Consider the following 13,487-nt stretch of genomic DNA (forward strand, 5'->3'; position numbering starts at 1 on the left):
TACAGAATTTTGGAGTTTTTACTCCCCTGTGGATTTTCTCCCCTCTGGTTACATATCGGAAATTATGATACTTTCGGGGCTGTCTGCTGGCATTCAAAGACAGTGGTCTGTACAGCGTAAATTTGCCTTGTTCTTACAAGATTGTGAATGCACATTTTTTGAAAAATAGTTAAGGATTTGAAACGCCTGTTCAAAGTGTGAAAAATTTTCCGAGATTTTTAAAAAACAAAAAAAAAGCATCTGTTAAAACTCTACCTTGAATATCCACAGCTTTGTCATCTAGCTGCTATGCAGTAGTCACCGCATCTCATTGCAAAAATCCCTGGTGTATATGCAGAATCGGCTTTTGGAGGGGCAGAAGGATTTCTCCCACAGGAATTGTGGATCACTAATGCTCAAAAAGAATTTTAAATTAACATAATATACGACTATTTTTTCCAATTTTTTTAATTTTCCACAAAAATATCTTCAATTTTTTATTTCGAGAATTTATTTTTTCAAATAAAAGTACCTAAATATTTTTTCCCTGAAAAATATCATATTGGTTCATTATTAGCCAAAATTTTTCATTTTTATCACATTTTATATTCTTGGGGTACATTCTGATGGTATATCTTTAAATGGCATAAGATGGTGTAAGTTGTTTTTTTTCAAAAAGTCTCATAAAAGTGGCCTGAATACACATTTTTTTTTCATATAAAGTATCTTAGTTATTTAAAGTTATATACAGAAGCCAAAATTTCTCATTCTTATCACATTTTCTAACCTTTGGCTACATTCTGATGCTCTATCTTTACCAAATTAATAAGGATTGTATCATACATCTAAATGTAGTGGTGTATTATCTCAGAAGGTTTCTTTTTACCTTCACAAAGAAGCAGCAATGGTAGTGACACCAGCATGCTAGGCAGGTAATCCTATAATCTAATAAAGACACCAGCTGTCCCTAAAGGACAAAGACTAGTCACATTACCTCACAGACATTTTATTTTCTTTCCCATAAGAAGTAGCACATCTCCTACTGTATATCTGTCTTAATATTCAATAGTTGTTTTTTTTACACTTGCGCTGTTAGGCCCAGTTAATCAGGGTTCAACTATATAGTAGTAGTTACAGATTTATGAAAAATAATCAGCTATATACAGGGTGATTACAATTAAAGTTTTGATTCAAAAACTATACAATAAGTACTGGTGAGAATGACTTGGAAATTTGCAGGGATACTCCTGAAGCAATGGAATTTTTTTTGGCGAAAGAAAAAGTGCAAGTAGTGCAAAAAATGTGCAAGTAGATGATGCTGTACTTGGCCAGCAGTATGATCTATTGTGTGCAACCACATCATTTCGGCACTTACACAGCATCAGTGTGTGGATAGAACAACTTCTATCAGGATGTACATTGCAATACCAGCAAAGCAGCTGCGGAAGACCCATTTTGACAATAACAGGATTGCACGACACCTGGCCAGCCATCAGTTCATTTGACCTTAACCCTTGCAACTTCTGGCTGTGGGGGGTACCTCAAAATGTTATGAACAGTGGTCGGATTGCATACTTTGGTGAATTGCAAGCTTCAGCACATCCCCTATATGTTAGAAGTTCCTCAGGAATATTAACGTGGGGGCACGTTTGATTTAATAAAATGAATTGCAAGTGCCTCCATATCATGACCATGGCATACTCTAATCTATTGTTAAACAAGAATTTTTGTGCTTTCACCTCATAGCCAGAACACGGTGGACAGCATATTTAACATTTCTTGAGTAAGTTGTAGTTATTTGTTCAACTACTTCACTCTTTTTGTGATGTTTCCATGAGTTACAAAATCGTGTAATGCTATAATTAAGTTATAATTTTGCCATGACTGGCTATTGTTTCCATTCTGCAAGCAAATTTCCCATGTGCTAGATGATGTCATTAATTTTACATTTTGAAGTCTTTTTTCCCCTTTTACTTAATAAAATTATATATATATTGCTTCATTAAATACATTATATTCACCTAATTTTTATTATAGTTTTGCAAAATAGTTTCTTAATTAAGCATACTGAAAGTAACTGGAGAAAACATCTTTATATTATATGGTTAATAATAACATTAAAAGAATTTTCAAACGAACACAAAGTAATCCATTGAGTTACGCAAAAAATAATTAAATTGCAAAAGTTGGTTTTTGTTAAAATATAAGAAATATTTATTGATTGATTAATTATGGGAATAGTGTTAATTACATTAATAAACATTTTAGTTTAATTAATTATTAGAAGTTTGAATGACTTTTCAGAAATTTTATCATTTTTAATGTTAATATTATTTAAAACAAAAAAACCTGGTTTAAACCAAAAAACCCAGTTTTTTGGTTTTTTTCAAAACAACTGGGTTTTTTACCAACCCGGTTTGGAACACGTGATTGCGGCTAAAAATACAATTTTCTAAGGTTTTCCAATTTTGAGTCTCCTATTCCTTTGAAAAAAGCTCTGGTTGCCACGACAATCACACAAACGTACAGCACAAATATGTAGGCCTATTCATTAAATTTCAAATCCATGCATTACTAATTTGGCAGATAGATGCAGGGTCGCAACTAGAGTGGGAAGGGAGAGAGCAGGCAAGTCTAGTGCCCCTGGGCTTTAGACTAGAAGAGGTGCCGAATTCACCCTTCATAACTCCTACAATACATGGGGTGCCAAAATGTGTGCCCTGTTTGAGAAAGTATCTAGTTGCGGCTCTAAATAGATGGCACCATCCACTGAACACAAAACACTCTAATTGCTGGGCACACAAACACACTTAAGTTTCACCAACACAAATCTGGCATAGCTCCAATATTCAGGTGTGAAAATATGTGGCAGTTAAATGGCGACAGCTGAATCATCAGGGAGGGAAAATAAAATCATTCTACCAGGAAATCGCCTCGAAAGGATTTGTATGAAATCCTTGCTCGTATGAATATAGAATCAGAAGATAAGTGCCTGAGAGAGTGTACTGAGAGAGAATCTCATTTGCTTTAAATTTAAATCAGAAGATATTATTGAGAGAGCTAAGATTTTTTTTAAAGAAATGAAAAATCAACCAGAAGGGAATTTATAGATTTATTTATTAGTAAATATATAAATGCATACCTCTAACCTTTAATTACAGTGGATCCCGCTTTTAACGTTTTTCAAAAAACTTTCAGAAAAATGTTGTTAGCAGGAAAACACTTCAAATGGGAAATCTGAATAAGAATTGCTTAGAGTTGGGACCATGAAAATCAGTTGTACTAAGTGGAAAAATATTCTGAATGGGAACGTGTTATAAGGGGGATCAACTGTATAATTGGTTTAGATTTGTTATATGTGAGACATTCCATATGTTAAATTCTCATTAATGGGCTTCTTTGCATGCTTTTCCTACTAGTATACAATGAAAGTAAATGAACTTTTGGATAGAACATGTTTTTAGAAATGAATTATTTGATTCACAGAGATACCTCTTTCTCCTACCCAGAACATGGCTCGCCGTTCTATCTCAACAAAGAGATATAGGCAGGTGATCAGTGACCTGGGGGGGGGGGCATGCTGGAAAAAATTCATAGATATACCAGTGAATTATAGGGAAGAGGGGAGGACCATACTTTTTCAAGATAATTTTTTTCAAGAGGGACCGACTTTCACTCAAAAGGGACAGATTTTTTTGAATACCCTGGGTTCCGGGACTCAGGCAAATTAAAGTACAGTGGCATCTCTGACCACTATCTTCTTTGAATGGGCTACAGGTTTGCAGGACTGCTCGTTTTCTTTACATAGTCATCATGATGTTTAACAGCCACTTGTGTTAAGTTGTGGTGCTTTGATTTCCTGACACTGGAATAGGAGCACATTTTTTCTGCATCTCTATAGTCCGTTTCAGGTTAACTTTGCAGTGCAGAGAAAGGTAGAGAGTGTATTCCTTCGCCGCAAAATATAGTTCCCATATATCGGAGGCTTACGATGATCATTTATGCAGAATATTTCAATTTTTTGAATGATTGAAAATGAATACTGAAAAAATAGTGTTCTGAATCGATCTTTATTCGTTTAAGAACTTTAAAATAGAAAAAATAATGATCACCATTATGCGTAAAAAAAAGATTTTTCTCAGTGAGATTGGCGAGAATCAGCTATACCTTACCGCGACTGCGCATCGATACACTGGTTGAAAGGCTTTCGTTGTCATAGCAACGTGTGATGCGGTTCCCTCGTAGCTTCCCTTTCACTGCAAAGTTAACCTGAAACGAACTATAGAACAATCTTGAAAGCTCTGGTGCAATAAGGAAATAATTAGTCAATGCCTAAGGATTCAATGTCTTGCCTCGTATGCCACCAGTAGCTTTCAAAGTACGATTTTTTCTTGCTCTAACGCATGATCAACTCCAATACTTGTGAATGAAATGTCGCTTTTTTTAATGCAGAAGTTTCCGTTTTCAAATTTCTTCCATACTTCTGGTTCTGTTGTTTCTAAAGAACGTATTTTAGCAAGATAGTCAGGGACAAGCTGGGAATATTTTATTCTACTTCAGTGAAGAGTAATAGACAAAGTTCTTCAAGGGCAGCCGAATTCAGACACCACCATCCAAGCCGAGTTGCCATTATAAACATCGGAAGATGTAAACTCATTTTCATATAATATAGGCTGAATTTAAAAGTTGGAGACTTGCAGATCTGATTTCGCAGATGATGTCCAAATGCTTACCGAATTCGCAATCTTCAAAATTCAAAGTTATTGTTTATTGTTTTAATTTTTTTACATAAATACAAGATGAAACAAAAAATCAGCCAAGGGGTCTAGAGACCCCATACTGGATTTAAAATGAATAATAAGGAACACAGTTACTTATTAGTAAACAACATCAACAAACTAAAACGGAAAAACTAAATATTAGAAAAAAAACACACACACACAGTTTTACGAAAATGGGGAGGGGGTTTAAAAAAAAATGTCAAAACAAAACTTTCACATAATTTGTAGTATTTTTGGCAACAGCAAGGAGTGCAATTTTATGAAATACACATTGCATGATTTTCAGGTAAGTATATGCAAATAAAAATCAATGTAATGTTGCAATGTGTAAGATCAAATAGATTCATAATTTAACTGATTGAGGAGCATAGGCAAATCAAAAGAAACTCTCAATGTCACTGATTGAAAAAAGATATTGCTTCATGTGTCTTTTGAAAGGTAATAAGTTAGTAATGTTAAGGATATCAGGTGGTAAAGAGTTGTAAAATTTCGGGATGAGGTAAGTAAAATGCTTCTTCAGAAGAGTTTTGTGGATAAGTGGTAGAGAGTATATATTGTTCAATCTATTTGAGAAACGGAAACTGTTCAGATGTAAAGCAAATTGTTGTTTAAAAATAATTATAGTAGATTTGTAGAAATAGAGCTGACGTAGGGGAAGGATTCCAAGACTGTGAAAAAGTTGTTTTGAAGGAGTCAAATAGTCACTTGTGATGAGTCTTATTGCTCTTTTTTGGAGTGTCATTATTGGTGTAAGATTTGAAATGAAGTCGCCACCCCAGATAGCTAAACCATAGTAAAAAATTTAAAGTTTACTAATTACATTTTTATGAGCTAGTTGGATAATTTGGGGATTTTGCACTGGAAACGAACATCAAACTTGTTTCACTGCTTCCTGAAGTGCAGACTTTCGCTCTGTTATATCACAGAATTCTTCCATCAAGAGGCCAAATAAAACTTCCAGTGTAACATCATGAGCATTCACAGCTCTTTCATATGACTGTCTTTCAGGAAAATATTATATCTTGTGTTACCAAAATTTTAAAAATATTGGTTGGATAGAAAACACACTTCATCAAAAACTTTAAAAATGAACCAATTTTTTTATTTCATTTTACCTCACGACCTGGAAAATGAAATTTAAAATTACCCCACCAAACATTTTAAACTTCCTCTTCCTTTAAAGAACCAATAGAACCTTGGTGTAACAAACTTACAGGAATTTTTACTAAATTACACATTGCCCAAAAGTCAAAATCTATAATAATCAATTTGACCTTTCATTTAACCTCGTGACATGGAAATTCACACCAAACATTTTCAAATTTCTCTTGCCATAAAGGACCAATAATTACTTGGTTTTTGCAATTTTGTGTTTTAAATGAACAGAATAATGTCTAAATATTTTCCCCCATATATCAGATTGCACATCTAGAGGCTACTGCCAAATTGCGTATGCAGAGGTTTGTTTGCATGTTCTCTGTGCCATTTATTTAAATATGCATAGTATAAATCCTCAACAAACACTCTCCCCAACATTGACCAGATGTCTTGTCTGCGTCTGAGTGGTGTGGTGATAACATGCTCATCTACCATCATGAAGGTTGCTGTTACGGTCCCAGGTTCGAAACTGAGGGAGGATATAGATATTTTCCCTAATGAGCTTGAGTCGACTGCTGATAGACAGTACCTTCATTTCCAACCCATTTCATTAATGGCAGTAAATTGCAGTATAGCGATATGGCCAAAGTTAGTGTTTGATGTAGTAGATATCTTGTCTAACCTCTTGATGTTTTGTATTTCAGCAATGTCGTGATAAATTGCCTCCTTAAAAACCTTTTATTTCATAAGTGATGAGCCCATAGATTTTGTATGGCACACATCTCAATCCAGGGTTCCCAGCAACCTGGAAAGTCAGGGAGAATATGAAATATTTGTCAAAAGTCAGGGAAAATTCTAAATACTTGGGAAAAGTCAGGGAAAATTTGAAGGGGAAAAAATCAGAGGATAAATCTACATTCAAATGGTTTACCTTCACTTTTTTCCATGGAAGATTATTTTTCTGATCCCCAGGGAGAGGAAAAAAAATCCTTATCAGCATTTTCCTCCAGATCCCCTACTGAGAGAGATGTCTTATCAGTTGAAGGGTGGGATTTTACAATGTTGGCCAAGAAACAATCTGCCCTCTGAGTAAATAGATGAAGGGATCTAAAGTGGAGAGACCCTCCTTTCCATTGTTGAAAGCAAAGCCAATACCAGCTCTTAACTTCTTTTCTATTTCTTCTGAAAAAACATTTTATTTTCTTGTTTTTTTTTCCTGCCTGTGGGTAGAGAACCTTTAGGCCCACTGAGCGGATGTGGGTCCAGATCTGCATGCCCTTACACACGAGCACTAAAGTTCTAAAAAATCTTTAGTTTGAAATTTGTGCATAAAAACTTTTTTTCCCCAATTTTTGTAATTATTTTTTTCCTTCACCCCTGATTCAGTGCTCATAGGCAGCTTAGAGTTATTCTTTAAGGTTTAATCTAGAGCCCCATAGAATAATCTTAATAGTTTAATCTTAACATAAAGATGCCTTTTCAGTTTGATCATCACAATTAGTCAATGGGAGAATATATCTCAAAATATTTTCAAAAGGTTTTGAAAAAAAAATTCTAAGATCTGTCTTTTTAGAAAATATGAAAAAAAATTCCAAAAACATATCCAATGATGTTCCAAAAAAAAAAAAAAAAAAAAATCAGGAGATATCAAAGACTTTGCAAGTAGAAAAAGGGGGAGGGGTGGAGACTTTCAAAATGTCTGTGCTTAGAAATATTCACATCACAATTCTGTGTCAAGCCTGGATTACACTATAAAAATTTTATAATTCTTTTATAAATGCAACCAATAAGCTGATCGGTTGCATTTTCTTGAATGTAACCGATAAATTTATTGGTTGCTTTGTTTCAAGTTTTACAAAATAACTTTCATAAACCTTTTAGAGTGAAATCCCATTCTTAGATTAGTCACTTCTGAAATATAAAATTTCAATTTTTTTTTAAGTTTATAGACTCAATATCATGTAAAGTATATGTGTAGGTATTGGGGAGGGGGGGGGGGGGTGGGACACACACACCAAAACTATTCAAGTGCTTAGGGCTTTCAAACATGTTAATTCAGCCCTGAGTGAACGCCGCACATGGATAACATTGTTTAATAAAAGTATTTAATTTTAAAAATAAAAAAATAAATATTTAAAACAATTTTAAATATTTATATTTTTAAAATAATTTTAAAAATTTAAAAAGAAAAAATCAAAAATTTGTAATTAAATTTAAAAGTTATTCAATTATTCAGTCAATTATATTCGTAATGAATTACAGAACGGCTTATAATTTTGGTCCCGTCAGTGTTCGTTGTTGGCAGGTTTTATTATATAAATTGTAAAGTATGGACAAAAGGCAGTTAAAGTTGCTATATCTCCTTTATCTCAGAAGGAAACGGAGGGATATACATATATGTGGGTACATCCTATTGATGCACAGGGACCTTCATATGGTGTTATTATATTTATGTCAAATAATTAAAAAAATTCCATGCAAAATCATCTTGAAAAAGTAGCCAAAGATGTGGACTAATTCGACCCGCATCTGCGTCGTATGAATTGCTCCAAATGACCTAATGTACGAAACTTGTATGTGCGGATGTGGAGCCCGCACGTAGGTTTTGACACATGCGGATGCCATCCAGACCCACATGAACACTTCAAAGGTGCGGGCGCATTCCACATCGTCTGAAATGCTCTGTATATACCAATTGTTAAAACTTCTTCCGGACCTGCGTCCACATCCGCTCCGTGTGAAAGGGCCCTTAACCTTTATATGTTGAAGAATGATTTGAATTCAGTTATCTCTGTGAAATTTCCGATGAAACTAGTGTTGTGTACAAGATCATATACACCGTTTGATTTTGTAAGGAGTGGTGGTGGCGGCAAAATATTAGCATCTGTCTGTAATGTGCTTTTCAATGGTATATTACCGTGAAATGATGAAATGATATACAGTCCCCCCCCCCCCGTATTCGCAGTTCCCGTATTTGTAGTTTTTTTCCCTTCATTGGATTTTTTCCTCAGCAATCGTCATTTACATGTTTCGTTTACAAAATTTGAGTTGTGCCTGCTTAGGATGGCTCATTTGTCTAGTGCTACTGATAATGCTCTGAAAATACAAAAAAAAAAAAAAAATTATATATATTGATTATGCTTGGCGAAAGTAAGTAAGTTGCTGCTGTGGCTCACCACCAGATGATTTTCATGATATAGATCCCTCTATATTACGTTCTTCACATGTAGAAAAATTGGTAGAGGAAGTCTTGTCAACATACTCGATATGAAGAAGAAACGGCAAACAGGAATTACAATGTTCTTTCAGAAAACATCACCAACAAGCAATCGCTGCACCCTCGTTTACATTTCCTTATGATTTTGCGTTACCCTGCTCTTCTCATGATGTTCAATAAACAAGATAAACAAAAAATCTATGGTTTCGGTTATTTGCAATTTCCCATATTTTTCTCACCCCCAGAATGTAACCCCCACAAATACGGGGGAGGGGGGGTCGACTATAATTTAGAGCATAATTTCCTAACCTTTTTTGTCCCATCACCCCCCCCCCCTTCAGAATTTTTTTTCACCCATCGCAATCTAATCCATAGGATCCTATGTTATACCTGTAGCTTCTACCGCCCCCTGGAACATTCCATTGCCCCCAAGGGGGCGTTAATGCCCACGTTGGGAATCACTGATTTAGTGATATTAGATGGTTTAGAATTATATATGCATGTGACAGTGTGCATTTGGTCAAGGAAATTTTTGAATTTGGTCAGGGAGAGTCAGGGAAAGTCAGGGAAATGATCAAGCGGATTTTGCTGGGAACCCTGCAATCAAACATAATTTCCTTCCTCCATACTTTATCAGTTCAACGTCAATGAGTGAGGGCTTATGTCAATCTCCTTATTTTGTTTATATTTTGATAACAAGGAAAAAGATGGCATTTGAAATTTATCAGTTTTTTCTTCCCTTTAGCTAATTCAAGGTACTGGAAAAAATATGAGTATTAAAAAATAGAAAAAGAGCTTTTATTTCCTTTTTGAGTTTATTGTTCTCATAGTTTGGGGAAGAGACACTTTCACTTGTTCAAAATCAAAATATATAAATTTGTCTTCTTGAAACCTATGTGAATGTTGATAATTAAGTTGCAGTTCATGGATTTCGTATCGATGCATTGGATAACTTGAAATTTTTTGTAGGGACTTTGAAAATTAAAGGTGAAAAAATATTAGTGAAAATAATTTTTATTCCTTAAAATACCTTACTAGGGACTGATACTTTGCCTAGGGACTGATCTTCCAAGGGGTCAGCAGTATCATTTCAGGGTGCAGCTACACATCCTTTGGGAATTACTGTTCTATCTTAACCATCTATCTTTATTCCTCCCTCAAAATTTTTAATTACAAATTTTGGGGCAGCAATTTCACTTACTGGTTTATTTTTTGTTTTAGCCTTCTTCATTGCCTTCAAATTCTGATAATGATAACTCTGTACCTGGAAAAACATGGACTGTGGATGAGTTAGAAAGAAAGCTTTTATCTTCTACAACAGCAAGGAAAGAGCCTTCTAGCAAATGGTCCAGCACACCCAATGAAGTGTTGAAAAACAATCAAGGCGCAGACTCCTCAAGCATTAAATCACCCTTAGAAATTCAAAGCAATACCAAAGACCTATTCTCTCCCAGTAATCCAGATATATGTTGTTGGCCAATACTTCCACATGTACATTCAGGTGCAAAAACATTAGATGAAGTGGAAAAAGATCTTCTAAATCGACAAACACCAGCAGGAGAACAAGAAATTAACAGGCAACTGAAACAAGCTTCGTTGTCTGATAACGTCCAACAGAATGAATTGAAATTAGCAAGATGGCCTTCTTGTGATCCAAGCCTTAGGTTCCCACAACCCATTGCTAGACCAGTAAGTAATTTTCTAATTAAACATATATGTTTAGTACAAGATATACAGAAGACTGGATGTTGTGAAGATATTTATTATTTTAGATGTTAATTTTGTAAGGAAGGAAAAAACTCATCTCTGCCTCTACCGGGAGTCGAACCCGGGTCCCTCAATTGCCGGACGAGTGCTCTGTCATATATATGTTTAGCTTCAAACAATATTTTAATAAAAAGACATGCCAACTATAAAGAATTTAGTGTTGTTCAATCAAAGATGTAATATTTTAAATAGGGTCAGTCTGATTAATCGATAAATTATTAATTGCAGTTAAAAATTTTAGTTGAGTTAATCAACTCCACCAATCAGATTAAAATTCAATTAAGATTTTTATTAAAAGTTCATAATTCTTGATATATTTGGCAACCAAATGTCTTAAAATGATATTCCTAGATATAACATTTCAGATAAGTGACCTATCAATATTTATAAATATATTGATCCAATTTTTCGACTGGGGAAATGCAAGTTGATTCAACAGAAACTAGTTCAACAATTGGGTTTAATGGAAGTTTTAGAAGACAAGACCAAAATTCCTTGTCTCCACTATGAACAGCAGTTTTCGTATTCGGGAAACATCAGCCCTTCCCTTCCCCTACCAGTACTAATTGGGAAAAGTTTCTAGGGAAAAAGTAATATCATGAACAGGGCTGCAACTAGATGTTTGGTCACCCGGGGCAAGTGTACATTTTGGTGCCCCTGTGTAATGTTGAAGGAGAGGTTTGAGAATAAAATTGCACCTCCCTCTAGTCCAGCGCCCGGGGCACGAGACCCACCTGCTTCCCCCCTAGTTGCAGCCCTGATCATGAAGATAGAATGTCGTTTCAAAATCATTAACACACCTAAAATGAATTATTTTTTAAAGAAACTAAGATCCTAATCAAGAAATTTCAGGATCTGACAAAAATGTTCAGCATTACTTCAAGCACAACCTTAGTTTCTTAATGGTATTCAAATAATTGTTTACATCTAGTGAATAGGTGAGTGAAATGAATAAAATATGTTTTTATAGCATCAATTAATAAAAAGTTACATAATAAGTTTATTATAAAACAGTTGAAAATATTCAATTAATTTCAATCATCAGCTGATTAATCTTGATTTAATTGACTAAAATTTTTAGCCAGTTAAAAATTTTAGTCCATTCCCAGCATCATTTAAAAGCATCATGTATAATACAGTCAAACTTGGTTGATACATGGCATAAAAAACTGTCATTTGCTTTTATTAACCCATTTGCATTCTTCTGAAAACCTTATCTGAATTCCATATCACAAACCATCAATGAATGAACTGATTTTAACATAAACTGTGCAAGAAGATTATTCCACACTTGGTTATAAGGGACATTTGCAATTTCACAGATTATTATGTTTCCAGGTGCAAAGGGGGGGGTCATGATGTAGAACTACACTGTGGGCCGCGTAAGTGCTCCAAAACTGTGCCACATGCCACATAAGGAACCTCTAAACATGTCAGGGAATGCTTAAGTGTTCTGGATCACTCAAGTGATCTGAAAATGTACTACAGTCCGCTTAAATACTCTGGAATTATGCCACGGGTCACTTTAGCAATCTAAATGTGCCGCTTAGTTCATTTTTGCAAAATTAGGTTTGAGGTAGCAGAACATATTAGATAACCCAGAGGTCCACAGGTTCAGAACCGGTGCTCTGCAGCTCCTCAAGGAAAATTAAAAAACTATATTTGGAAAAAATAATTATAAATATTTTTGAATAATAATAATAAATCAGTAACTTTGATGAATAAATAAAAAATTGGCTTACCATTCTCCATCATAGAAATTATACAATTATATACCAGAAAGGGCTCAGCGAGTTAAAAATGGTTGAGAACCACTGGCTTAGAGGGTGGGTCGCAATGAATTGCTTAAAGAGAAATTTTGTATTCTTAGCCTTCAAATATAGTCCTCCTACCACGAGATGAGATTTGGCTGCGGCACGTCATGTCACGTCAAACGATTCTATTTTATCCTAGAAGGACATGCCAATCGTGAAAGCTCAGTCACTGATGAACTTTTCTTGATGTGCAATCGTTTTACCAAAAAAAAATTGAATAAAATCATCCGATGTGACGTGACATGACGCAGCGAAAATTCATCTTGTGGTCGGAGGACTATAGCATTGAAATTAACAGAAATTTATTATAATAACATAGAAAGGTATTTTCTTCAGTAATTTTAATTTTTTTTCTAATTTAAAAAAAAAAATTTTTTTTTATCTGGGGGGGGGGGGAAGCATAGTGAGGCTCGTGCCCTCTCCCATACGTTTTTGATCCCAATATGCATCAGGACGTGGGGGACGTGCTGACTTTGGGGGTCAAAAATGGCTAAAAATCTGCTGATGTAATACTTGAACGGCCCCAAATGTGTTAATCGATGATATTGAAATCTGACTGTGTGATGGATAGCAGCACAAAAGTGAATGTGCCTGTGAAACTCAAAACACACATATCCTACATATCAGAAAGAAAAACAACAACAGTTAAAAGTTAGATGTATATAACAAATTACTGATGTTTTTCAACTAAAAATAATATGCTAGAAATTTTCATAACCTCTTTAAACCTGAGTCAAATTAGGCTATTTAACCATTTCACATACAAGCTTTCGGCAAGAAATTTGGATTATTTCTATTTAACGAATCAGAAATCTGATAACTTTGTCCTAA

The 13,487-nt window shown here is 34.6% G+C and overlaps 1 protein-coding gene across 3 annotated transcripts in view; it reads left to right on the forward strand.

Annotated features, from left to right (window-relative positions):
- The window catches only part of Patr-1 (Protein associated with topo II related - 1), a 110,338-nt gene that overhangs the window by 52,975 nt on the left and 43,876 nt on the right, over positions 1-13,487 (forward strand). For all 3 annotated transcript variants that reach the window (XM_089246154.1, XM_089246157.1, XM_089246155.1), the window contains one exon: positions 10,297-10,764. In XM_089246154.1, coding sequence (XP_089102280.1) covers positions 10,297-10,764 — 468 coding nt within the window. The remainder of the gene's footprint in view (positions 1-10,296; positions 10,765-13,487) is intronic.

The sequence above is a fragment of the Pholcus phalangioides genome, unplaced genomic scaffold (genome assembly GCF_987345545.1).
Source record: "Pholcus phalangioides strain wild (caught in Gottingen) unplaced genomic scaffold, Ppha-v1.0 ptg000017l_1, whole genome shotgun sequence".
NCBI lineage: Eukaryota > Metazoa > Arthropoda > Arachnida > Araneae > Pholcidae > Pholcus > Pholcus phalangioides.